Source organism: Pituophis catenifer, unplaced genomic scaffold, assembly GCF_029215685.1.
Source record: "Pituophis catenifer annectens isolate HBS135680 unplaced genomic scaffold, rPitCat1.0.hap2 SCAF_10, whole genome shotgun sequence".
NCBI lineage: Eukaryota > Metazoa > Chordata > Lepidosauria > Squamata > Colubridae > Pituophis > Pituophis catenifer.
Genome location: NW_027256890.1, coordinates 17,020,338 through 17,046,612, shown reverse-complemented (window position 1 = coordinate 17,046,612; position 26,275 = coordinate 17,020,338). Strand labels below are relative to the sequence as shown.

The 26,275-nt window shown below is 55.4% G+C and overlaps 1 protein-coding gene across 1 annotated transcript; it reads left to right on the top strand.

Annotated features, from left to right (window-relative positions):
• Positions 1 to 2,224: 2,224 nt before the first annotated feature.
• On the top strand, positions 2,225 to 26,023 carry KIRREL1 (kirre like nephrin family adhesion molecule 1). Its single transcript, XM_070951557.1, is given in 17 exon segments — positions 2,225 to 2,281; positions 2,283 to 2,360; positions 2,362 to 2,410; positions 17,899 to 18,048; positions 18,928 to 19,077; positions 19,454 to 19,611; positions 21,232 to 21,382; positions 21,776 to 21,881; positions 22,006 to 22,154; positions 22,334 to 22,461; positions 22,675 to 22,801; positions 23,162 to 23,262; positions 23,377 to 23,575; positions 23,916 to 24,023; positions 24,465 to 24,604; positions 25,039 to 25,116; positions 25,559 to 26,023. Coding segments are annotated over 17 exon segments (2,394 nt in total).
• The last annotated feature ends 252 nt before the right edge of the window (positions 26,024 to 26,275 follow it).

Here is a 26,275-nt window from a genome sequence, read left to right as displayed (position 1 = left end):
CTCAGGTTTTATCATCAAAGCAGCCGTTATTTCCTCTCTAGCCTGCTTTTCTTTTTATTATCTCTTAATTAATCACTCTGGCGTTCACACTTAGAGGATAATTAGAGTCCCTTGAGCCCCCCAGAGCTCATCTTCATAACCTCTGGCTCTGAGTAGCTGGGGAGAGGGAAGGAGGGGAGAGGAGGGGGCAGGGAACAGAAGAAGCCTTACCTTGGGCCCCTCCTCCATGGCCCCACCTGGGCAGTCTCCTCCGGAGCAAGTGAACTTGGCAGGCTGCTGCCCCCATGACTGTGGGCAAGGAAGTGGGGCTTGTATTAGCAATGTGGCTCCCTTTCTGGAGCGGCTTTGAAGGTGACCCCCGCAAAACACATCAGGGGTCCAGATCCTGGCCTTTTCCTAAAGAAGGGGGCATTTTGGCAGCTGTGGATAAGATGGGTCACTTGTTCCCCAAGGTTTTTCAAGAGTTTGTTTCATCTTGTGTCTGTCTGCTTTTTCGCAGGAATCCTGGGGCCAAGAGTGCATGGCACCTTGCTCAAACCACAGTTCCCATGATTCTCTGGGAAAAGCCCCTTTAGGGGTTTAAAAGGCAGAGCTAGAAGATGATAATTAGAGGGCATATCTTCCTCAAAGGCTGTTGGGGGGGGGCTGAGCCCAATTGAGGCTCCTCCTGAGATGAGGCAGGTTAATCAGGTGGGCTGCCTGACAATAAAGGCAAACCAGTGTGAGGGATCTGCTTTGTGCCTCGAGTCCCTCAAGCATTGGTTGCAAAACTCCCTCCCTCCCTCCCGCCCATTTTTACTCAAATGAAAGTCTCTGTAAATGTGCCTGCCTGTTGGGAGGGGGCTTAAAGATGGCCCCAAGCCTGAAATATTTGGGGTCTCCTGGGAATCCAGATGGGTATGTTTGTGTACACAGGAGGAAGAGGGGGGGAGACAAGCGAGGGGTGGGCCATTGTTTTGCCAGTGAGAAGCTGCAAGGAGCCTGGAAAGAAAAGAGGCGGCTGAAATATCACTATCCAACTTTTATTGCAAAATTGGAGAACAGTTGTACGCCTGGAGGTGTTTCCATAGAAACACCAAAGAAAGGGAGATGGGGACTGGTGTGTGTTAGAGAGAGAGAGAGAGAGAGGGAGGGAGGGAGAGAGAAAGAAAGAGAGACAGACGTATTGGAGGCAACAACCCAATCAGAGTAAATGCTTCAAGGGTTGAACAAAAAACCCATTCAGAAATAATTAAGTAAGAGAAGCCTTATCAAGGGAGCTACTCCTGAATGCCAGCCGCTTCCCTCCTCCCCAGGAGCTGAGGCCTCAGCATCACTCTTGTGATGATGATGATGATGAAAAAGATGAAGATGTCTCCTTCCCTGATTGTCCTCTGGAAACCAGAGGCCAGCCGGTTGATTGGTCAGGCCAAACACCACCACCACCACCACCACCACCACCACCACGGCTTCTCCCACCTTCCCCCTTGCTGGGCAGCTGGACACCACCCCCCCCGCCCCCTTGGCTTACCTAAGCAAGGATGGGGAAATCTGCTGTTTCAGGGTCTGTTTACAAATTTGCCCTTTTCTAATCTTGGTCAATTTCATTTAGGAATTGTTTACAAGTAACGAGAGCTCTTTGAAGTGTTGTTTTTGTTTTAAACAAGTTACCTTTGGTCTTTGTAACAAAAGGAGGGCCTGGTTTGCTTGCAGACATGGAGGTCCCAGCCCGCAGGGACGGGACCGAAGCCGTACCTGGGACAAGGGGGCATAAAGAGCACCCAAGGAAAGACATGGGATGAAGGCCTTTCCGCTGCGGCCTCGCAGTAGCTGAATTGGAGCTGCCTGCGGGGAGTTTCAAGAGGCCAGGGTGGAAGGGCGTGACCTGGGCAGCCTGGCCAGAGAGGTCCAGAAGCAGGCCCTGGGAAGCCTTGCCAAGCGCTGACCTCCTTGGCCTGCAGCCACCTGTAAAGGCAGCTTTACAAAAAAACAGGGAAGGCACCATACGGTAATGGCTTTATTCAGCCCAACCGAAATCCCTCTAAGAGTTCGTTTTTTAAGATAAACTGGCCCAGCCGGTCGCGGCTGTCAGGCTTTGCAAATTCCTCCTGTGACATCGGGATTAAGGTGCTGCTTCGTTCCATGCGCAAGTTCCCACTTGACCCTGAAGGGCCTTGTGTCAACCTGCCTGGATTCCACGCTGCAGCCCCCTCTGAAAAATCCCCCCCCCCCGCACCTCTCCTGCATGGTGGGCCGGGACGCCTCCCTTCCTCCTGCTGGGCTGGGGCCAAAAGCAGGCTGGGCTGTCTTGCCTGCTTCTGCCTTGCCTCCTGCTTCTCTGGGCCAAGAAGTGGGGGGGAGTGCTCTTGCTCTGCTGCTGGGGGGGCTTCCCCTCTCCTCTCTGCATCGACTCATCCTCAAACTCGCCCAGGTGAGCAACCAATGTCGTTGGGCAAAGGCGGCCAAGTGCCAACTTGTTGGCTGGCTCACTTGGCGGCTGTGTTTGCACACAGAATTTCCTGGAGACTTAAGTAGCCGAGTGGCTGGACACGGAGGGTCCAGAGGGCTGTGGTGGAAGAGGCTTTGGGCTGCCTCTCTCTGGCGGGTACTTGCACTATCCTTCCCCCCCCCCTTAAGTCCAGGGGGAGCTTTGGGGCAGGTTCTGGCTTTTTGTGCTGCCCCTGGGATGCTTTGTGCAGCCCATGAAAGCAATTTGTAGAGAGTCTTCTGGGTGGCTGCCAGGAGGTCCCGCCTGGCCCCCTTGGGAGGGGGGGGGCTTTGAGGATATACAAAACACCCCCTTTTTCTATCCCTCTGCACCCAACCAGATGCTGGCGATGCCCCTATTTGCTCTCCTGTTAGCCAGGGCCTTGCCACTGTGGGGCTCAGCCAGGGTCCTTTCGTCTTCTTCCTCCGGGAACCATTTGGTGGCCAAAGACATGTCCTGCTCGCCCTCCCGAGAGGCTGGGCCTCCCTACCGCACCCAGTCAGAGGATGCAGGGAGGGGCAGTCCGAAGGGTCTCCCTCCCTCCTTCTGCTCTTGAGCTGTATCTCCTCCAGGCAAAGCAAGGCTGGCTGCGGCTGGAAGGCCAGAGGCTCCCTTCCCTCCCCCACAGCTCCTCCTGCCTCTTCTCTCTCTCGCCTGGCAGGAAATGCTTCAAATTCCGGGCTTGTGGAATCACTGCAGTGTTGCAACCACAAGAGCCAGCGTGGAGGCAGGCGGAGAGAGAGAGAGGAAGGCCCAGCTCTTGCTCCCAAAGTCCCCTCCCAGGGCTCGCCAGCAGCATTGTCGGGAGAAACCCTTTCTATAAATCCAAGATTGATAGAATCTTGGTTCTGCCCGAGGTAGCCCTCTACCAGAAGGAGTCCGGGGCCTGGAAATGGAGGGATTCTGCTGGCCTCCCCATCCTGGCTGTGAAATAAACGATCTGTCCCAGACAAGTCCTGTGGCAGAAGCCCCGGCATCTCTCTGGCTCTGGGCTGAAGGAAGCCTCTCTCCCAGAGAGCTGGCCTGGCTGGGCAATGGCTTTCCGGACTTTCTGAAGCCCCCAGCCAGGGAGGGTGCAGGGCTCTAGGGCCGTGGTTGTGGGGATGATCCTGGTCCATCTCTGTCTGGAATGCTCTCTAGATTGCTGGGGGAGGGGGGGCATTGCCAACCCAGCCCGATTGGAGGGGGGGGCGGGGGAGTTAATTGGTTCCATATGGGCCAAACTCCATCCCTTTCAAAGTCTTGTGCATAGAAATGTGGGGACTTTTTTTTTTTTTTGCCGGCTGTAGGCTCCCCCTCTGTGGGAGGGAAATTTGCCAAGCAATGTTTTGCAGCAGCCCTTTCAAGTTGTCCCCCCCCCTTTTCCCAGCTCCCGAGATGAAGTTGGCCCTCTTCAAGGCCAAGCAGGCTGGGGAAGGAGGTCTCCTTGCATTCCTTCTTGTCCACTGGGGGGGGGGGGGAGGAGGAGGAATGGGGGGGGAGCCAAGGTTGCAGCTGAAGACTGGCAGAACAGGGAGGCTTGGGGTGCAGCCAGCAGAGGCTGAGAGCTGAAGGGGGCACCAAAGAATGGAGGGGATCTCGGATGCTGCCCCCTTCCCCCATCAGCCTCAAAGGCTGAATGCAGCTTCAGCTGCTCTTCGGCCTGCCGTGGGGGGAAGTTGGAGGGACAAGGTTGGGGCGAAGCTCTGCCTATGGCGTGTAACTAGAGCTTGACAGCGCCTGCGGGAGGAGGGGGAAGTTGGGCCCCTTTGTCCCAAGAGGGTTTTCCCCGTTCTGTGCATGGCAGAAGCTGGGCAGGCACTGGGCAAGCAGGGCTGGTAGCCAGTCAGAAGGGCTGGTGCAAACTGGGTTTCGCTCCTTTCTTTTCCTTCCTTGTTTTCTCCACCGCTGGGCTGGGCTGGGAAGGCAACCACTGCCCTCCGTCCGATGATGGGCCTCTCCGCCCGCCCGTCAGCTTTCCCTTTCCAGAGCCAGAGGCCTTATCAATCAGGCGGAGGCGGAAAGGAAACGGTTCCACATCTGCTCAGCCTGGCTAGAAGGAGTGCCCAGCTCCCCTCGCATCTGCTGGAGCAGGGAAGGATAATTCCGCTGCTAAAAGACCCTCATTAAGACTTATGCGTTTAGAGCAAGGCAGGCGGGAAGCAGCTTGATGGACGGCTGCCAGCATCTTCCTTAATGACTGCTGATTCTTCACTCTTTTTTCAGGAGGAGGAGGGGAGGGAAGAGATCTTAATTAGCCATTGTTCTTAACAGGGATATTATACAAATTAATTAAACTTGAGCTAATAAGCAAGCACCTTTAGTATTCCCAACAGCCACAGAGATGGAGATTTCTGCCAGAAACCAGACAAAATAAGAGTGACTCCCCTCCAGTCCTCAAATCTCAGTTCTGTTCCAACAAATTTCATCCATCCAAATGTGGATGAGGGACGTTTAAGTCAGTTCCCATCACTCACCCCTTGGTCCCAATTTTCAGCAAGCATCACTTGGAGGGTGCAGTTTGCAAGACCGTTGATGTGGGTGGTGTCCACAAGTGGTGGTGGGGGACCAACAGTGAGTGGGGGGCCCCTGGCTGTGGAAGCAGGTTCGCCGTGCTCTGGTGAGCAGAAGCCAGGGGAGTGAAGCGAGGGACCCACAGCAAGGAGGCTTTGTGACATCGAGGGTGGTGGCCTTCCGTGATGATGTCATTGGGCAACTTCTGCTGTGCTTGGGCCAGTTTTGGTCCATGCTTCCCCATCTGGAGTCTGCCCTCTGGCCTCTGTTGGCCCCTCAGAGGAGGGAACGCCCGTCACTCAGCCAAAACAGCCAGCAGCTTCATTTTACAGGCGGGGATCCAAGGGCTTAAATATCATAATTGAGCAGAACAGCCATTTGTCTGGTTGCAGATTCCCCTCACCCACCCCCAGCTGATCAGCCCTGCCAGGCAGAGCCCCATTCCCAACCAGGGGCCCCGACCTGCCCTTCTGCTTCCTGCCAGCCTTGGGGCTTTTTCCATGGGGAAGCCACGCTGTGTGCTGTGCAACCGGGTGAGGCCCAGTGCGTCGTCTCCTCCTCCTCCTCCTCCTCTATGGCCTGCAGGCCACTTGCTCCAACCCAGAGAGGTAGAGAGAAAGACTGGTATTCCCACTGCTGAAATGCCCCCCCCCCCCCGGACCCTGCTTGCAGCCCTGGGATGAAGCTGCATTGATATTGCCCCACACATGGCAGCCTCTGAAGTGAACCAGGACTCCTGAACATCTCTCCCCCTCTACTCCCATGAAGTGCCCCACAGGGCTTTCTGGCTGTGGACTTAACTGCCCACAGGAGAGTGCCACGCCCGGCATGTGGGCTTTGGAGCAGAAGAAGCAGCCCCCTTGGAAAACCACAAAAAGATGACTTCCTTGCCACGCTCTGCGCCAGCCTTCCCCTTTGCTGTTCTGAAGGCAAAGGTGAGAACTGCTTTGGGAACCAAACGGGGGGGGGGCACTGACTAAAACCTCCTTCTCTTAAGGGCTTGAGTTATTTTCCATGGTCCACTTTTTTAAAGCATTGTTTTACTACCTATTTGCCCGAGCAGGTAGTAAAAAAATGCCTAAAAAGTAAAAAAAAAAAAAAAAAAGGGGGGGGGGGAAAGTTTCCAATGATCAGCTGAGCAATGTTGGATTTTTTTTTTTTAACTTTTTAAAGTATTTTTAACTAGCGGTTCTGGCATGTAGCCCTGCATGTGCAGAGGGTACAAAACACAACATTACTTCCTGGTTAAAACCAGGAAGTAACAACAACTGGGCGGGTGGGCGGAGCCTCACACCAGGATCGCTACCGGTTCTCCGAACTACCCGCCAGGACCGCTAGCGGAGCAGGAGATCCTGTCCGAACCGGGAGTATTTCACCCCTGCCTGGAAAGCCGGCTGGCCCTCCTGATCTCTGGCCCAGAGTGGCTGCCCTTTGCAGCCTTTCAGTGTCCAAGCACTTCCTGTGACCCCTTGTGTCGGCGTCTCCTGCTTCGGTCTCTCCTCCCAAGCTGACTCGGTTTCCCTTCGGACCTTCCCTTTGGAAACAGAGGGAGGTTTATGCTGGCAGACGGGCCAGGATGGACAATTAGATATTTCCAGCAAAGCAACTGCAGCGTTTACATTTCCCAGGTTGCCAAGAATAAAACAAAGAATTAAACTAAGGCAGGTGGAGGGGTTGGAGGAGAAATTAACATCCCTGCTGGCTGGGTTTTTTTTCCTCCACCACGGTGCCTGCTTGCCAGGCTCTCCATCCCCCTGCCTGGTCTTCTTGGGAGAGCCATTAAGGAGCAACAGCAGCAGCAGCCAGTCAGTCAGTATTGGGGTGCAGCCGCTGCTGCCCCGAGGCAGTCCAAGTGGTAATAACGTTTTGCCTTCTTTAATAGGGCTGGAGATGCTTTGCTGCTTTAAGCCTCCCCGATCTCAGAACAACACGAATGCAGAGGAGGGAGGAGCCGTTCTCCGTGTGGGCAGAATTGGGGCAGGAAGCCCTGCTTGGAAATGCTACGAGTGGGGCAGACTAGTTGAAGAAGCCAAACGGGGCCGCAAGATCCCTCTCTTCCTAGCCTTTTTTGAAAGTCCCAGAAACACAAATTGAGGATGTCTTGGGTGTTGGTTCTGGTGTTCTGGGTTGGGAATTGAAGTGCACATTTCCCCCCTCCCTCTCTGCTAACCACAGGGCAGCCCGGCCTTCGCGGGGCCTCCATGGAGGAAACCTGCTTTACTATGAGCATCTGAATAGGTTTGCAACGGGGCGGGGCGGGGGGGACGGGACCTGTAGCCGTGGTGAAATCCAAATTTTTTTACTACCGGTTCTGTGGGCGTGGCACAGTGGCTGTGATGTAGTTGTGGCTTGGTGGGTGTGACAGTGGAAGGATACTGCAAAATCCCCATTTCCTCCCCACTCCTGGGGAAGGATATTGCAAAATCTCCATTCCCATCCCACTCCAGAGGAAGGATACTGCAAAATCCCCATTCCCTCCCCACTCCTGGGGGAAGGATACTGCAAAATCTCCATTCCCATCCTACTCTGGGGCCAGCCAGAGGTGGTATTTGCTGGTTCTCCAAACTACTCAAAATTTCCGCTACTGGTTCTCTGAACTACTCAAAATTTCTGCTACCGGTTCTCCAGAACCTGTCAGAATCTGCTGGGTTTCACCCCTGGCCTGTAGTCCAACTTTCTCCTGTCTTTGGAGAGTCACTCGGGTGCAGAAAGAGCCGAGTTGCCTAACCGAGGAGGGAACCTGCTCATCCATTTCCAACCTTGCAGGACTGATCTCCGGGCGACCATAAAAACAGGCAATATTCACTTCCATTGTCGTCCTGTTCGTTTCCAAGCTGTTAGCCTATAAATCAGAGGAGCCGGGCATTTGGGAAATCCGGTGAGGCCCTCAAGAAGAAAATTAATATGTGAAGCAGCTTCCCTCCGAAGGGGAGATGTTGCGCCTCACAGTCCAGCTCCCATAACCGACCCAGCGGGCAGAGCGAGGAAAGGCCGGGCCTCCTTTGCCTCCACCCCGGCTGCTCTGCTGACTCCTGGGGGGCTTTTCTCTCTTTCAGCAGGCAAAACGGCTTCAGTTCCATCCACCCTTCCATGGGAACTGGCCGGGGGCTCTGGATGGTCCCGGCTGCTGCTCTGAAGGATTCAGATGCCCTGCTTGAATGATTTTACTCCCCAAGTCCCACTGTCTCCCACCTCCCCCGCCATGTGTCTCCTTGCGCTGCTTTGGCCTCCCTCCAACTGCTTTCCTGGCCCCCAAGAGAAAGGAGAGTCCACTTGCCTCTGTTAAGGGCTGTATCGGGGCTTGTTCCCATCTGAGGGGAATGCTCCCCCTGCCACCCTGGCTGGCGCGAATTTGGCAGCTCCCCTCAGAGTGCCCGGGGCCTTTTCTGCTCCCCCTCCCAGACCTTCTGCACCTGCAGGTCCCCTGGCAACCCTCCTGCCATGAAGTTTCCAGGCCTCTTGGCCGCTGGGGGAGAGCTGTGGAAGAAGACATTTGGGGGTCTGAATGGGGACTGGCTGGTGGGGGGGAAAGACAGAGTTTGCCGAAGCTGGCTGTGCTGACCTACTTTTCCAAGGGAGCTGCTGGCTACCTGCAAGGAAACATGGGTGGGGGGAAAAAAGCCAGGCCAGCGATGGGGACAGCTCCTCCTGGCACCTAATGGGCAAACCCCATTACAGAAATGTGCCCCCCCCACCCAGGCCCCCCACTGCTAAGAGGAGAGCTCTTGGCCCACACGGCCCAAGTCTCTCTGGGTGACCATTTCTCTTTTCATCTGCCCCTCCTCCCCTAGGACTTCTTCATGGGAGAGGAGAAAAAGAGGGGGCCATCTTTTATGTTAAACACTTCATTTACTCCTAGGCTTCAGCTTTCCCGCCTGGCAAAATGGGAGATGGGACTGGGGTCTCTGTGTGTGTGCGCATGCGTGCTCTGGGCTGACTCTGCAGGGCTGTTGTTAGGAAGAAAGCTGGAGCAGGGGACCAAGGACCAGAGGGGCTGCTCCTTTGCCACCAGAGAGGCAGCCCCCTTCCTTCTCCAGCAGCCCCCTTTGTCTTTCTACCCGGCTGAGTCCTTTCCCTAGGGGGAAAGAACCGGGGGGGGGCAGGATTTCACCCCCACACCCACCCCTGGGGGATTGGAGTCAGGCAGATGGAAACCCTCAGAACTGCAGGGGTTGCTCTGCCTCCGTCCACTCCAGGGAGCCCCCAAGTGGAGGGGCCCCTGAGGCTTCTTGGGGCGCAGCTGGGGGAGGGGCCGCGGTATGGAGGGAGCTCTGCTAGGCGGGGGGGGGCTGTGTTGTTCCAGCTGCCCTGGCCACCGAGGGGCTTGCAAGATAATTGGATTCCTTGGGCCTCTGATTTATAAAAGGAGATGAAGAGGGAGGGGGGGAGGCGGAAAAATTCTCTCCCCAGCAAAAGAAAGGAGGGAAGAACTGCAGATTCCAGCAGAGTGGAGAAGCGCTTAACCCCTGCTCTCCCGGCTTGAGCTCAAGCAGCTGGGCTCTCCACGCATAGGGCAGAACAGAGGGGCTCAGGGCTCGTAGCTGCACCCCTGCTGAGGTTTGGGGGGGAGGAGGGCTGGGAGCACCCCCTTTTTCTGGGACTCCTCCAGGGCTGCCACAGCACCATTTGCACTATTTTGGGGTGGGAGACGAAATCAAGGGTTCCTGTGAAGGTCTTTTAAGACAAGGGAGAGGCGGGTGTGGGGCCCAGTTAACCCAGAGACCTCTTCCGGGGGAGCGAGCTTTGGGGGAGTGGACCCAGCTGAGCCCATAAAGTTGGCAGCAGCATTATTCCAGAAAGGAGGAGCTGGGCAGGGGCTTTCGGAACTGCTGTTAAGAGACCAACATTTGTTTCTCTGAGGTTTCTCAAGATAGACACAAACCCGGATCTTGTAACTTTGGAAACACCGGCTCTTCTGCACTGAGCAGCCAGAAAAATAAATCTTGCACTTGGCCCAGATTTTATGTAAACATTCATAGGTGTTTTAGCTGCAGCTTCTCATCTGCCAAATTAAATGCGGGGGACGAGGGTGGGTGGATGTTGGCAGGTGCTTCTCTTGAGGTGCCCTCAAAGCAGGAGAAAGCTTCCAGCAGGATTTTCTCTGGGCCTCTCATGGCTCTGAGGCTTTCTTGGGACAACAAGGGCAGCTGAACACAAGCACAAGCAGATGTGGGGAGTGGGCTGGAATAGTGCCCCCCCCCGGGAAGAAGCAGACCTCTGGGCTCTCCTGCCTCTGGCAAGGGCTCCCAATTTCAGAGGCAGACTGTGGTTAGCTTTCCCAGGGCCAAAGTTTCCGTGGGGACCCCAAAGGGGCAGGGAAAAGCTGCCCTCTCCCCAGGAACAGGCATCGGAAGGGGCTTCCTTGGATCCCGGCTGCAGGGATTGCTAGCTTTTGCCATTCCTCTGATCTTGGGCCTTTTTGGGTGTTGTAACTGCTGCTTTATGCTCAGTCTCTCGGATCCTGGCTTTTTGCTGGCTTGATCCAGCTCCCCAGCCAAGCCCCAGATTCCGCTGCTGCCCATTGGAAGTTTATCTGCTCAGCTGCACCAGCCTTTCCCCTCCTCCGTCTCCCTGTTTCTCCAGATAAATGGAGCTGTTTGCTGCAAGGCAGTAATGCTATTCATTAGTTTTAGGGGCTCTTCCCTGTCCCCCTCCCCCTCCCCGGCTCTCCTCCGGGCGCAGTTCTATTCCTGTCTTTGTGTGCTGAAAACAGTATAATTTGTTCGGAGTTGGGGAGGACTTCATATATTGCTTTTTGAAGCCTGAGGTTGGATGGAGCTTTTTAATAATCCTCATAATAATTCTGATAATGATAATGTTATTTATTAGGTGGAAAATGTTTAGGAATCTTTGAGGAAGGAAAATAAAGAGTCAATTTCCTTGTGTCAACCCAGGCCTGTATTTATAGCTCCTCTTGACATCATTTTAATTGAAATTTTTCCTTATGTTTTCTCTGGACTAATTACGGTTCCCTCCTGCACATCCAGCAGGGCCAGAAATTTTCTCTCCCCCCCCCTTTCCGTCCTCTCCTCCCCCTCGATGGTGGGATGCTCCTGCAGAGGGCTTGGGTGGCGGCTTCCTTCTCTTTTAATTGATTGGGGTGATGAGGCTGGCAGAAGTTTGATGAATGCCCCTTCATTAGCTGTCTCTTCCAATTATTCCCCGCACCTGGCAGATCACTGGGCTCCCCTTGGGCCTGGCGGTTGTGTGGAAGAGGACACAGACCCAGCTGCACTTGGGGAGTGGGAGGGGGAATGAGGAGTTGCCCCCTTCCTCCCTGGAAGAAGAATTTAGGAGGCCAGGGAATGAAAAGTAGAAGCCACAAAAGTCGGACTTGTGAAGTGGACAAAGCTGGAGCTGCTCCCTGCTCCCCCCAAAATGGGGCTCTGCAACGGGGGTGCCCAGCATGTGCATGCGCGCGCACACAGAGGGACATTTGCAAGGAGCAGCGGCAGATGGGTCCAAAAGAATTTGTCTGTTCTCCTTCAGGCTGGAGAAAGATTGAACCCTGCAGGAAGTTAGCTCTGGGGCTCCTGGAGGGCAGAAAGAGAGAGAGAGAGAGCTGGGAAGCATGGGGGTTTCTCCCTCCCAACCTCTCCTCCCCCGCACATCCCAAGCCAAGGAGAGCCTCTGCTGGTCAGAGGCAGCAACCACAACCACGAACCACAACCACACCAGCCTTGGCTCCAGGAGCTGTTAGCAAGAGTCCCCAGCCAGCGCCTGCATTCACACAGCATACTTGACTCTACCAGTATAGGGTGGTGGGGGTGGCTTGGAGACCAGTGGGAAACCTTGTCCTAGCCTTTTGTGGGGACCTGGTCATTGCCTGAAGGGTTTTCTCCTCCGGGACCTTTGGGGTGGCCGAGGTGGTGCCTCTGGGGCAGGCAGGAGGTGGCTGAAGGTCCCTGGGGGCCCTGTAATGAGCCAGGCTGCCCCTCCCCCCCCCGGCGCATCTTTCCCACTCAGAGGTAGAAAGAGGAGGTGGGGTGGGGGTGTCTTCCTCTCCTTGTCCATCCTGCTTCTGGGCCTTGCTGGGCTTTTTTCTTCCTTTTCTGCCAAGAGGTTGGACACTGATTGAGTCTGACGTCCAGCAAAGGTGTTTTCCGCTTGTTTAGATGTGAAAAGCCCCGTCTTGTGGCAGTGGAATAATCAAGGTGGAATATTTGATCGGGCCAGGAAATGAGGTGCTAAATTTGTTGTGAGATTGGTGTCAAAAGCAATCGAGGCCCTTTGCTCCTGCGGGAAAGACGGTGAAAGGAGAACTGGCGAGGAGGGCATCATTTGGGCAGAGAAAGCAGCTGCAGACCCCCAGTTTGCCAGGAGGGGCTTTGGCTCAGGCCTGCCCCACACAAAGTGCATGTTCCAGGACGGCCAGAGCACCAAGACTCTGCCAGACCCTCATGGGGCACTTACCCAAGCCAAAGAGTGCCTGGGGAAAAGGCGGGGAGCTTTTTCTCTCGAAAGCTACCCCTGGGGAGGGGAGGAGGGCAGATCTGTGTGTCACCTTCTCCCACCAACCCCCTTCTGCTCCTTCCAGTTATTCTTGAGTTGGCAGCATTCAAACCCTTTGAGCCAAGAGTTCTCACATCTGTAACCCTCACACATTTACAGCTTTGATCCTAGCACTCTTTAAGTATTTACTCTTAGTATCCAGGCTGACTCATTGCTTTGCTTTTAAATTAACATTTATTGCCCTCTTTTTCCCAGGTGGGGATTAATATACTTACGCTGCAGGTGTTGCAAGGTCCAGGTACCCCAACTTTTGCCCTACTGCCCCCGCCTCCCGACTATGTGCAGCTGCTGCCAGCCTGAGCTCCCCTCCCCCCAGGCGCCCTCTGCCTGGCTGGCAGCTTCAGGGGCTTCCCTGAGGGGAGGGAAGGGAGGGAGGACAGGCAAGCGGGTTGCCGGAGGCATGAAGACACAAGGGGCTTCTGGTTCTCCCGGGAGGCTCTGGAGTGCCCTGCTGCTCCAGTCTGTGGCTATGGGACTTAACCGTAGCTAGGGGTGGGGAGGCAGCCTTCTCTCCCCCATGTTTCAGGGGGGCTAGGACAGCCTCCCAGCAACATTGGCAAAGTCGTTTTCAGGAGTTCAACAGGCCGCCCTACAGTTCTGGGGCCCCCTCTGGATTTATTGTGGGGTTCTTAGTGCTGCCGCTTGAGCAGAAGAAGCTGAGGCAGAAAGTTCTCGAGACGCTCCAAAGTTCTCTGCAGGGATGATATGATCAGGATAGCGAAATGGCCTACACTGCAGGGTGGTTCTCTGGGTGAACATGGGTGCAGGGCTCCCAAATGTCCCATCCTCACTTCAAGACCAGAGGGCGGCCCTCCCAGGCATCCCCCCCCCGAGACTTTCCATTCAGAGACTGAGATGCTAAAAGGCTCCCATGGCCCAGATTAATCTGCCTACGAATATCCCAGGATTGGGAATCCTTCCAGGGTAATTGATAATCCCCCCCTTCTTTTCCCCGCCACCAATTTGAATGCCCTTGAACAGAGATTAGACAACCCGTTTCAAATTGGCCTTAAGCCACAATACAGCCGGTTTATTTTTAGTTTAATGTCTGGAACGGTCATTGTGGTTTGTAAACTGTGATTTAGGGCTCCCCATTCCACGTGAACGCTGCCAGCTTTTCTTCCTTCGCCAGCAGTCGAGACAAAGCGGGATGTGCTAACCAGGTCAGCATTTGGGAAGATAAAGACTGGCAGGTGTCTGGCTCCCCCTTGCTTATCTTTCCTGACCTCGTCTTGGAGGCTTGTGGGGGTCCCCAAACATGGGAGCCTTGGGGCTAAAAGAAAGCAAGCTGGGGGGCGGGGGCGGGTGTAATCTTTGTGGATCCCTTTGGGGCAGCTGCCCTTTTGGAAGGAGAGGGTCCTTCTGGGCAGGACCCAAAGAGAAGGGCACCTCTGTGGGCATCACTTTCCTATTGCTCACAAGGGCAGCTCTCTGGCTCAGCTCTTCTGTTTTGGGGGGCAGATGTTGGGGGTGGGATTCCCCCAGGGTCGCTGCTGTAGCCCTGAGGGCAGCCGGGAGCTGTGGTGCCTGTGCAGGCAAAGAGCCTGTATGGGTGCCCCTTGGGGACCCCCCCGTACCCCACTGCAGAGAGTGCCTGCCAGACAGATGTAGGCCAGAGAGGCTCCCCTGGCACACAATAGGTAATGGCTCTGATGTAAACTTTGATGTTGCCAAATCTTGATGTCTGGCAGCTTCTGCGGTGTTTGTGCCTGTCAAAATCCCTCCTTCCTCTCTCCATTCCCCAGACCTAAATTTGTTCCCCGTCAACTAGTTGGCAGATCTTTGTTCGTCTCCTTTGCTGCTTTGAAGGCAAGTCGGCTGTCTTGTTTCCACCTTTTTGAGGCTGGAGAAATGCTTTTGGCGGAGTGAAGGTGGGGGGCAGGGGAGCCGCTCTTTCCACGGTGACCTGAAGACATGGCTTTTCCAACAAATCTCCTGATCTGCTGGGAGTTGTTAGTTTTAATCTGTTGGGGATTTTAATTGGATTATTTTAGTGCTAATTTTTATTGTTCTGTTGTTTTATTGTTGTGAGCCGCCCCGAGTCCTTCGGGAGAAAGGCGGCATATAAGTATGAATAAACTAAACTAAACTAAACTAAGGAGGGGTCTGCAGCCAGCCATCAAATGTACTGTACAGCACCCCTGGCAGATTGCAGGGGAGGCTTTGCAGCAGATGGGCAGTGCTGCTTAACCTCCTTGGGTGGGGGGTGGGGGAGCTCAAGGAGGCAAGGGGAGAGCAGTTTGTTCTGTCCCTGGCTGTCCATCCTTCCTTTGCACCCAGCCCTCCCCTCCCAGATTCACGCACTACCATCTCTTCTGTGCCCAAGCAAGGGCAATTCCCGGGACCCTCCCTCTCATTTCCAAAATACTCAGGGCAGCCAATTGTTTCCTTTCCATGTTCCTTGGAGGGACAGAATGCCCAGGTTGCTTTTATGGAGGGAGAAAGTGAGGGGCTTGGTGGTGGTGGGGGGGAAGGCTTCAATTAAAAAGAGGGGGAGGAAACACAGGGGAGAAAAGGTGACAAAAAGCCAAAATCTGAGCAGGGAGATTTAGTTCCTTCTGAAAGCTGTTGGTGGAAATGAAAAGCTTTCCTTTGGGCCCTGCTTTAATAGCCAGCAGAGAGAGACCGGAGCCGAGAGACCAGAGACTTTAATCAGAATTCCCGTTGATAAATTGAGGGGTGGGCTTGAGGTGAGCCCCCCTTGCTTGGCTCTAATGCTGCCTTTAGTCATCCTCGGCTGGGAGTGGTTGGGCCCCTTCCCTTCCCCGGCTTCTTGCCTTGAGCTGAGAGCCAGGAGGACCCCCGGAGGGAGGAAAGAAGGCATCCACACTGGTCCCACAGATGCTCATCCCAGCCCAGCAAGGCGTGTGTGTGTGTGTGTGTGTGTGTGTGTGTGTGTTTGAAGGTTGCTGAAGCTCCCTGCGTGGAAAGTCCCATCTCTCTTCTGAGGAAGCTACCAGGCAATTTGGGGATGAGGAAAATGGGGGCTTTTCTACAGCCTCCTTCCAGGAAAAGCTCCCCCATTGCCACCTGCTGTTCTCTGGGAAGTTCAGAGGAAGCTCCTGTCTTCCAGGGCTTTAGGGAAGCCGCTTGGAGCCATTGAATAGATTCCGGACTGGCACTCAAAAGCCCTCTGTGATCCATGATTGTGACTCCATTGTCATTGGCTGCCAGCCACCAATGTCCGTGTTGCGAGAGGATGGGAGTTGTAGTCCATTAGCATGTAGAGGTTCGGCCTCCAGCGCTAGCTGCTGACCCACTTTCTGCAGCTCTACCGATCCACTGGGCATCCCCAGATCTTGGCTTCGGGCAGCCTGCAACCACATCCCCATGTCCTTTCCTGCATCTCAAGAAAGAGCCCCAAGGGACACAGGTCAAAACCCAGAGATGGCAGGGCTCCTGACAAGGCGGGCAATGGGGTGGGGGGTGAGGAGTGGGATGGGCTGATCGAGGGACAGCTGGGACCAGACGCTGTGAATCATCCCTCTCCCCAGTGCTGTGGAAGAAGGAGGCAGAACAAAACCGGCGTTTTAAGCACCTGTGCTTTGGCGAAGGGGGCATGCTCTGTTTTGAACATGGCCCTCAGTGATGGGCCACCCCTGGCGCTCCCCCAGTGACTGAATTCCGCACTAGGGGAGCACCAGGGGTGTGTAGCCCACTCGGTGTACCTGCCTCCTCTTTCTCCAAAGGGCCAGGGATTTCCAGCCTCTCCCGGGGAGGGGGATGGATCTGGGTCGCCGGGAGGGGCTCCAACTGCTTTGGAGACGGTCTTGGTGTCAGTGGAAGAGATGCACCTGGCTGGGCTAGAAGGCAACTTCAGAATGGCCTTTGCCCACTTTTCTCTTTGCTCCAAACCACGGGGAGGTGGCTTTCCCAAAAATTTTATTCCGGGGTTTCCAGCTTGGGATGATCGTTGCAGCCTCCAAACCCAGTCCTGTCTCCCACCAGCCAGCCGGCTGTTTTTCCTGCCCCTGTATGCCCCTGATCTGGAGCCAAGGGCATGAGAGGAAGGCACAGCAGCTCTGGGAGGAGAAAGGGGACTCTTGGTACTGCAAACATTTTCTCTCCATACACAAATTATTTCTTGTGACGTGTTCTGGCATTTTTTTCCCCTTCCCAGATCAACAATCAATAGGACTGCAGCGTTTTCTCTTATCTGGAGAAAAGTGACAGCAACCTTAAATGAAATCTCTCTGCAGTGCCGGCTTATCATGGCTATCGCCTCTTCCGAGCCGCTCTGTGGCTGGCATGCGGGAGCCGTTCTGTCTCGCTGGGTCTGCGCACCTGCACTCACACCGGGCAGTTGTGTCGAGGGAGGCCAGAAAATAACGCCACCCTGCGATTTTTAAGCATGCACATCACAGCAGCCCTGCGAGTGGACATAGCCATTCCTGTTGCGTCTTTATTGCCATTTATAAAAGTGTTATTTGGTTTTCGGAGTGATTTTTGTTGCTGTTTTAAAATCGGTGGTTACAAGCAGGATAACAGATGAGCAAAGTGAGGCAGGGAAGAGCCGGTGCTGGTCGAGGGTCCAGCCTTTGTCAAGCTGTTTGTCCAGTCGGTTTGGCTTCCCTCCTGAGGATGGGAAAGGTGATGCCCAAGGGACCCTCTGCCAGGGGCTTGCCTTGGGGGGCTCCTTCTAGGCTTTGGGTGCCCAGGGTAAAGGATGCCTTGCGCCGTGGCATCCCTACTTACACATGTTGCAGTCAAACACTTAGGGGTTTTGGTGGCACCGCTGAGTTGATTTAAAGCTGGGCCCGGAATTTGGGGGCATTCAGTGTGCTTTGGGTGCCAAAAAGTGGCTCCTGCGTCATTGGGCATCCCCCCCCCTTTCACTCTGCCATGTTTTCTCAATTCTCTGGGGCTTCAAGGGAAGCCTTTGGCTGGTTAATCCATTGACTAGGAAACACCCCCCCCCCCTTTTAAAAATCCAATGCAGAAGGAAACACCAATTAATTAGGTGGTACATTTTTAACAAATTAATGATTATTTCAACAAATCCTTCAGAAAAGAAAAGGCTCCCCCAGATGGCAGGTACAGATGGCAAAGAGGTATTCCTGGGGGTGGGGGAAAGAGACAGTTTGAGCGGGGGGAGAGGAGGACAATCCTGCTTGGGGTAGGGGGTTTCCTCCCAGATCTTCCTGCTTCACAGCTTCAATTGGTGTCATGAAGCCCTGAGGGACGAACGTCTCTTCTGGGCAGCCTGTGCCCTGCTGTCCTGATTCACCTTGTCTGCCTCACCAAGAAGGCTCCTGAGAACCTGGGCAGCTCGAGCTGCAGCTCTTTTGCTTGTTGCCATCCTCAGCCTCTCTAAGGTGGACTGCCACTGTTCTTGGCAGTTCTGCAGATCCAATTTCCATGATATGTTGCATTAAACTAGGATGAAAGAACTCAGCCTAACCACTGTGTTCTCCCTCTCCCGTCAGTCCTCCAGACCCGCTTCATCGAGGAACCGGAGGACCAGACAGTGGTTGCCGGGCAGAAGGTGGTGCTGTCCTGCGTGGTACTGAACTACTCCGGGATCGTGCAGTGGACCAAAGATGGCCTGGCTCTGGGAATGGGACAAGGCCTCAAAGGTGAGATTCTCCGCTCCCTGGGGGAGGGGAGACGGGGCTTCTTCCTGGGATATCTTTCCTACCCACCACAGGGCACCATCTCTGAAAACGCCAGCTGCCCTCGGAGACGGGACAGGGCTGCGGGGCAAGTCCCCCCCTTCCCAGCATCAGCCAGCCTCCTTCCAAGCACCACCACTCCATGCAGCCCAACAGCGCCATCGCTCCAGCACAGACGCACAAAGCGCCGGGGATAGATCCCCTCCCCCCCGATTCATCTGCCGCTTCTTATTAATTAATGTGGCAGTTTCCCGTGATTTTTTATTCTGCAGACGTCTGCCTTGCCTGCTTTCATTCCTCACAAGTGATCCTCCACCGTTTAAGACACTCGAATTTTACACCAAGGTGACCCAACTCAATGCAGGAGAAAAAGCTGCTGTGGGGACGGGCTGCTGCGCTCCTTGCCCTGTGTTTCGTGGGGTGGGGCCGTATGCCAGATGGGGCTATTGACCCCCTCATCTCTTGGCCAATGGGAATGGCACCCTCCCCCACACAACCCACTTGGCTGGGGAGGTCAAGCCTCTCCTTGCAGATGCCCTAAGGACAAAGCTTACCTTCTGCCATTGATTGACGAGGCTGGGACTACCTTCAGCCCAAATCTTATGGAGGGTGCAGAGTGGGGGGGGGGTATCCCTCAGATCTGCAGTGGAGACAGGGCTACCCTGAAGACCCTAGCCCTCTCGGACTTGAAGAGCCAATGGCAGAGTTTGCAAGTGGGCAGCCAGGGGCTTTGCAGAGCCTCACCAAGTCCAGGCAGGGCAGGCCAGGAAGGAGGGCAATGCCAGCTGGGCACCAGGCCCTGCTCTCTGCTCTGCTCCTGCTCACCCGCCTCTCTCTTCTTAGCCTGGCCACGCTACAGGATCATTGGGGTAACAGATTCCGGCCAGTTCAATCTGGAGATCACCGACGCAGAGCTCTCCGACGATGCCTTGTATGAATGCCAGGCCACAGAAGCTGCCCTGCGATCGCGGCGCGCCAAGCTGACAGTCCTCAGTGAGTGTTTGGGGGAGGGGCAATTTCTTCTTGGAAAAACATAGCTGGAGCCCCAGCAATGTGGTCCCCCCCTCCCCTCCTGCTGCCTCCCACGTTCTCAAGTTGCCTCCCACCGATCCCTTGTTAATAGCTATTCGTGGCCAGGGACCTTCCCAGGGGCTCTGGGTGCTGGCTGTTTTTTTTCCAGACGCTTCAGTGCTTTCTAAACAGTGTGAGGAATGGGGGTGCCTGTTATCTCCCCACTTTTCCCAATGGGGACTGGAGGGTCTGCACAACTGTTGGGCCCCCAAACCAGCCGGTCTTCTGTCCAGGGTCTGGGCTGTGAACACGCAGCTTGACTTTTGGCTGTGGCTTACTCTGTCTGCTTCCCTGGCAGTTCCCCCTGAAGACCCGATGATTGACGGGGCCCCCGAGATCTTGCTCCGGGCTGGCACACCACACAACCTCACCTGCCGTGCACAGAACGCCAAGCCTGCGGCCACAATCATCTGGTTCCGCGATGGGTTGCCACAGTCTGAGGCCGCTACTGCCACGGTACGCTGGATGACATTGGCGGGAGGGCCACTTGGGGTCTGCAGGTACCATGAGGAAACTGGCTCTGCAGACACGATGAGGGGCCAAAACCTGCCATGGGAGGCAGGCAGGATCTCAGTCCGCACCCCCACCCCACCCCCCGCATATCGGACTGCAACTCCCCTAATTCCCAGCAAGCATCTCTCAAGTGTTTGGAGGAGTTGCAGGTTTCAGCCTCTGTGCCTGCAGCACCATGTGCGAAGGGCAAATCCTGCTAGTCTGCAAATGGGTTTCTCTCCACCTCCTCTTTCCTCCTGGGAGCGCTTCCTTCTCCCCTCCCCAATTCTTAATTTCATTTCTCTCCACCAAAATCCAAAATAACCTTCCCGCTGGCAGCCTCCTCGCTCTGGCGAGGCCGTTTTTCGCTCATTAATCCCCAAGCAGTTTATGGTGCGTTGACATTAATTTGGGCGACCTCATTGGGCATTTAATAGGCATGGCTGAAACATTTTGGTTCCAGGCTAATTTGGAAGTGATGATTGGTGCAATTACCCCCAGATTCGGGGCAGGGCACGGGAAGGGCTGCTGCCACCAGAGCACGATTGTCTGCTGGGAATCTTTCTAACAAAAGGCTGTGTTACTACTTCAGTTCCGACACCCTGTGCCGAAGCCTCCCCTGGGACACCAGAGAAGATTCTGGGGTCCTTCATGCGGGGGGAGGAAGCAGAGGTGGGTTTCAGCAGATTCTGACCAGTTCTAGAGAACCGGTAGCGAACCTTTTGAATAGTTTGGAGAACCGGTAGTAAAAATTCTGACTGGCCCCACCACATCTATTCTCTGCCTCCCAAGTCCCAGCTGATCAGGAGGAAATGGGGATTTTGCAGTAACCTTCCCCTGGATTGGGGTGGGAATGGAGATTTTACAGTATCCTTCCCCTGCCATGCCCACCAAGCCATGCCACATCCACCAAGCCACACCCACAGAACCGGTAGTAAAAAAATTTGAAACCCACCACGGGGGGGGGGGGGGGGAGGCAGGGGTGGGCTTCAAAAATTTTAGCAAGGGTTCTCTGCCCAGTTGCTGGGTGGGCGTGGGCATGGCTTAGTTGGCCTCCTGCATCATGGCAGGGGGGGCATTTTGTTCTCCCCGGGCGCCAGAGGCTTTCCTCAAGCCTCCAGGAGGGCGAAAACAGCCTCCCCAGGCTCCAGAGGCCCTCTGGCATCTGGAAACGCCCCCATTTCCAGCCATCCCGAACTTGTGGTAGGTCCATTTTTCACCCTCCCCGAGCCTCTGCATCCGCCCTGCACTTACCTGCATCCAAAATGGGCCGTGTGGGGACTCTGGGGAGGGGAGGGGAGGGGTGGCGAGACCAGCCAGGAGTGGGATTTGCGGGTTCTCTGAACTGCACAGAATCTTAGCTAGAGGTTCTCCCGAAGCCCTGTAAACCGCCAGCAGCCCCCCCCTGAGAGGAGGGCGTTATTCACCAGAGTGCAGTGCCCAGCCGCCATCCTGAGTGCAGGGAGGGAAGCTGTGTATGGATCAGCCTTTCTGCCACGGGAGAGAGTCATGGACTCAGTTCTGATGGCTCCCCGGCTCCCCTTGGCCGTGTTGCCAGGCTTTCCGCTTCTGTTGCCTCTCCAGGAAGTCTTAATGGATGGGAAGAGAGAGAGCACCATTAGCCAGCTCCTCATCACGCCCACCGACCTGGACATCGGGCGAGTCTACGTGTGCCGTTGCAGCAATGATGCCATCCCTGCGGGCAAGGAGGCCTCCATCAAGCTCAACGTTCACCGTAAGGAGAGCTGCTTTGTAGCATAAGGACCCTAAGTTTTTGGTTCAGAAGGGGCCCTTCCTGGCCAGGGAGGAAGGGGAGGGGTGCAGCCGTGGCTTGGGGTCTGGGAAAGATTGGAAGAGAAGAGACAGCAAAGTGTCCTCCTTGGAGCTGGTTAATATTTCGGTTTCTGAATTCACCCTGGATGGGACGATGACCAGCTGGCATGACAGCCTAGTTGTAGACCCTTCGGCAAAGCTTGTCAAAAGAGGATGCTAACAGTATTTGCATGGAGGGTGCACAGGAGGAGCTTGATGGGGGTCAAGAAATCTGCAGATACCACACGATCAGATCAAAGAAAAGAGGCAGCCATGGGCCACGTGGTTGTTAACCTTAGTTCCTTCTGCGTGGCAGACCCTCCAACGGTGACACTGTCCATTCAGCCACAGACGGTGCAGGAAGGGGAAAGGGTCACCTTCACCTGCTTGGCCAATGCCAATCCGGAGATCAAAGGCTACAGGTGAGCCAGGCACTGGTCGGGTGGGAATGATGGGCCTCCAGACCCTCGCCTGCTCTTGCAGGGAGGTTCCTCCGACTACCCGAATGCTCAGCCTGATGGGACATCTCTCCTCCAACCCTGCCAGGTGGGCAAAAGGCGGAACGATGATTGAGGATGCCAAGGAGAGCAAATACGAGACACAGGTGGATTACACCTTCTTCACAGAGCCTGTCTCCTGTGAAGTGCGCAATGACGTGGGCAGCACCAATGTCAGCACCCTGGTGGACGTCCATTGTGAGTGGGGGGCACGGCTGCCAAGGCCAAGACGAGAGAGAGCAGCCTTTCTGGGGAAGCCACGCCTCCTCCCTGCAGTCCCTCCCACTTTCAGCCCCCGGGCCTCTGGTCTCCCCTTGGGCCTTTGAGGGAAAAGGGATGGCTGCCATGCCATCTCTTACCTTGCTCTCCTCTGCTAGTCGCTCCTCGAATTGTGGTGGATCCAAAGCCCCTGACCACGGATATTGGCTCGGATGTCACCTTGACCTGCGTGTGGACTGGGAATCCCCCGCTGACCCTCACCTGGGCCAAGAAGGAATCCAACATGGTGCGTTCCCTCCTTGCCCCAGAGGACCAGATTTGGGGATGAGGGCTCAAGCAACTTTTTCTTAGAAGCAGCTCCAGTTTGGGATGAGGCTTGCACTCATGTCTTGATTGGGTTCTCTCGGGAGGGAGGGAGGGAGGAAAAGGGCTGCCCCATGATCGACCTGCCCCCACTCTCCCCCCACCAAAGGCATCTTGCATCCCTTTGCACCCCCAGATACTCGGGAACAGCAACCAGCTGCACCTCAAGTCTGTCAAGCAGTCGGACGCAGGGCTGTACGTCTGCAAGGCCATCGTGCCACGGATCGGGGTGGGTGAGCGTGAAGTGGCCCTCTTGGTCAACGGTGAGTGAAAGCACGGGCGCCTCTCACCAACGGGGCAGCTGCTTTGTCTGGGTCTGGATGAACCCCAGGCTTTGTGATCAGAGTGCGCAGCTGCCTGCCTTCGCACGGGCCCCTCCGGCTCTTGGGGTGCAGGGGATGGCATAGGGAGAGGGTGCCGCTGGCGTGTTTTTGATTTCTTTCCCGAAGGCATACATTCGTGACTGTCCCATCTCTCACTTCCTTCCCTCAACTCACTTTAAAAACAAATTGGTTTCTTTTTCTCATTCTTAAAAAATATTATGTACTATATTTTTAGTCGCAAACACAATATTTTATATATATATATATATTTAAGAGCCTTCCCCCTTGCTGTTTTTCCAGGTCCGCCGATCATCTCCAGCGATTCCACCCAGTACGCTGTGCGAGGCGACCGAGGAAAAGTGGAATGCTTCATTGGGAGCACGCCTCTCCCCGACCGAATCGTGAGTCCCCGTTAAAGATACTGGTTCGGAGCAGGACGTATTTAGGGACCTGGAAGGAGGCCCGCCTGGCTGGCGGATGGATGTCAAAAGACTGTTTCCTCTTCTCCCTGGAAGGCCTGGGGTTGGAAGGAGAACATCTTGGAGATGGGCACCTTGGAGCGTTACACCGTCGAGCGGAGCAACACGGGGGATGGGGTGCTCTCCACCCTCACCATCAACAACGTGATGGAGGTGGATTTCCAGACACGCTACAACTGCACCGCCTGGAATGCCTTCGGTCCACAGACGGCCATCATTCAGTTGGAGGAGAAAGGTGGGCAGTCAGAAGGGGTGGCTGCAAGCGCCAGGGAAGGCCTCTCACCAGCTTTTCATCTGCAGCAGCTGCCCTTGTGCCCCAGGGAAGGCCAGGAGTGGGGGGGGAGTGGGGGCTGGGCAAATTCAGCGGTCCTCTTCCCATGCCTGTCCCAGATGATGATGCTGGGTTTGAAGACTGCTGTCGATTCGGACTTAGCACGATGGTTCCTCTTGGGTTTCCCTCTAACGGGGCTGGGGCTGCCCCTCTTTACTTGCTCTGCCCCCCCCTTCCCGCAAGGAGATGTACAAGCGTGTACAAGCTTGATCGATCCCATTGCTTCCCGCTCTCCCTTTCGCAGAGGTTCTGCCAGTGGGCATCATTGCTGGTGCCACCATTGCAGCTGGTATTTTGCTCATCTTCTGCTTCATCGCACTGGGATGTTTCCTCTACCGACGTCGCAAAGGGAGTGAGTGTCTGGTGTGCGTGGGGTCATTGGGGCACGATCTGCTTTACAGAGAGCCAAGCTGAGGGACCGATCGCCACAGGACAGTCACCTGGTATTTATTGAGCAGCATACTGCTCCTAGCTGGGGAAGCTCTATTTGCTCATTTGGCCGAAACTCAGTTTCTTGGCCCCATTTGTTTCTCTAATTGCCTTTCCGAGCCAAGCCCAGGAAGCACCGTCTGCTTCCTGGGCTCTGAAGTGGCTCTTTCCTGGGCACCTCAGATGAGACCTTGGATTTTTTATTCTGCTGGGGGAAATTGGTCAGGTGCTTCTCTGGTCCCTCGGCGCCAGAACCATCCCGCGAGGGAAACGTTACTTAGTGCTGGTGGCTCAGCCCGAGAAATCCCTGGGGTTCTCCTTCTGCCAGGAATCAAAAATAGGATGCATTTACTCTCCTGCCCAGGCCGAAAAGATGTGACCCTGCGTAAGCTGGACATCAAAGTGGAGACGGTGAACCGGGAGCCCCTGACGCTGCACACAGACCGCGAGGAGGACACGGCCAGTGTCTCCACCGCAACGCGGGTCATGAAAGCCATTTACTCGGTGAGGGACCTCCCCACCCGGCTCCTTCACCCCAAAAACCTAAGGGGGGACCTGATATTCCTCCTTTCACCCAATTGCCAGCTAGGTCAGAAGGCACGCAAGTCCTCTCTTCGCCCTCTTGAAATTATGGCTCAGATCAAGGAGACTGTGGGGGTGTTTGTGGTTGGGAATGTGTCGAGGGTTGTGGGTCAGAGCTGGGAAAAGCATCTGTCAGGGAGCGAGATCAATGGAGCGAACAGCCATGGGGAACCTGGCAGACTGCTGGCCTAAGACGAACTCCCTGGGAAACTGCTGGGTCGTAGGGGTTCCTCAAGATGCCCGCAAGAGAGTAATAGGAATGGAATGGTACTTCAGGATGTTGTGAAGCATAACAGTCATATATTGCCTAGCTGAAATTTGGGCCCTTTCTCTGCCCCTCCATCTGCCCCCTGCAGTCCTTCAAGGACGACGTGGACCTGAAGCAGGACTTGCGTTGTGACACAGTGGACACGCGGGAAGAATACGAGCTGAAGGTGAGAAGGAGGTTGCTGGCCCCAGCTGGAGAGCTCTGGGCAGCCCCTGCCCCCTCCCTGTCTGACTGGGGCCTGCCTGCCTCGCAGGGAGGGTGCTTGATGGCACCCTTTACTGTGGGGCAGCCCAGGAGGTGGGAGGAGTTGCCGGCCATTGCCTGCAATGGAACCTGGAACAGTTTGGGCCCTTTTCTGTGGACTCCCAGGGCCCTCGTGGCTATGAAGCAGAGGAGCTTCACTGAAGGAGTTGCCTCAGAACCCACCACCTCCAGCCATTGGCATCAACAGTAGCATCCAAACACTTGGGGGGAGGGCTCCCACTGCCAGGCACAACTTTGGTTCTGGAGGGGGTTTTCCTTTCCATTTTTCATTCTTTGTGCTCGGCAGCAATTGTGAAGCTGCCACTTGAGCTGCTGCAGTCCTTCCCTCCCTGTTGGTCCCCCAGGATCCCACCAATGGCTATTACAACGTTCGTGCCCATGAGGACAGGCCATCTTCCCGCACGGTGCTCTACACGGACTATCGCACCCCTGGCCCAGCTCGCTATGACGGGCGGCCGTCTTCGCGCCTCTCCCATTCCAGCGGTTACGCCCAGCTCAGCAGCTACGGCCGCGGCCCTGCCTCCGACTACAGTGGAGACCCAGTCCCGGGGCCCACACCAGGCACAGCCACTGCCGACACGGCCAGCCAACTCTCCTATGAAAACTATGGGGGTCATTCGGGCTTCCCCCCGAGTGCCGGCTATGCCACCTACCGCCTGGGTTACAGTCAGCCTCCACCACCCACCCTGGACCGGGCGGCCTACGACACATATGACCCCCTGGGAAAATACACCACGGCAACCCGCTTTTCATACACCTCCTCGGACTATGGTCAGCGTTTCCAGCAGCGCATGCAGACTCATGTCTGAAGTGGGCGTTGCATCCTGGCGGGGTGCAGGTACCTCATGACTGCCCCCTGATATTCAGGGGGCCTTTCCCTCTCCCCCTTCCCAGCCTCTTTCCAGGCTGGACTTGTGGACAATGCAGAGCGTGGCACCTGCTGCCTGACTGAGGATAACGCGGTGGCCACCGGTCCAGCTGTTCTTTTACGGTTCCTTCCTTGCTGCTTTTAACAGTCTCTGGCGGTTCTTTTGTGAGGGTCCAGATTCTCCATATGCCCC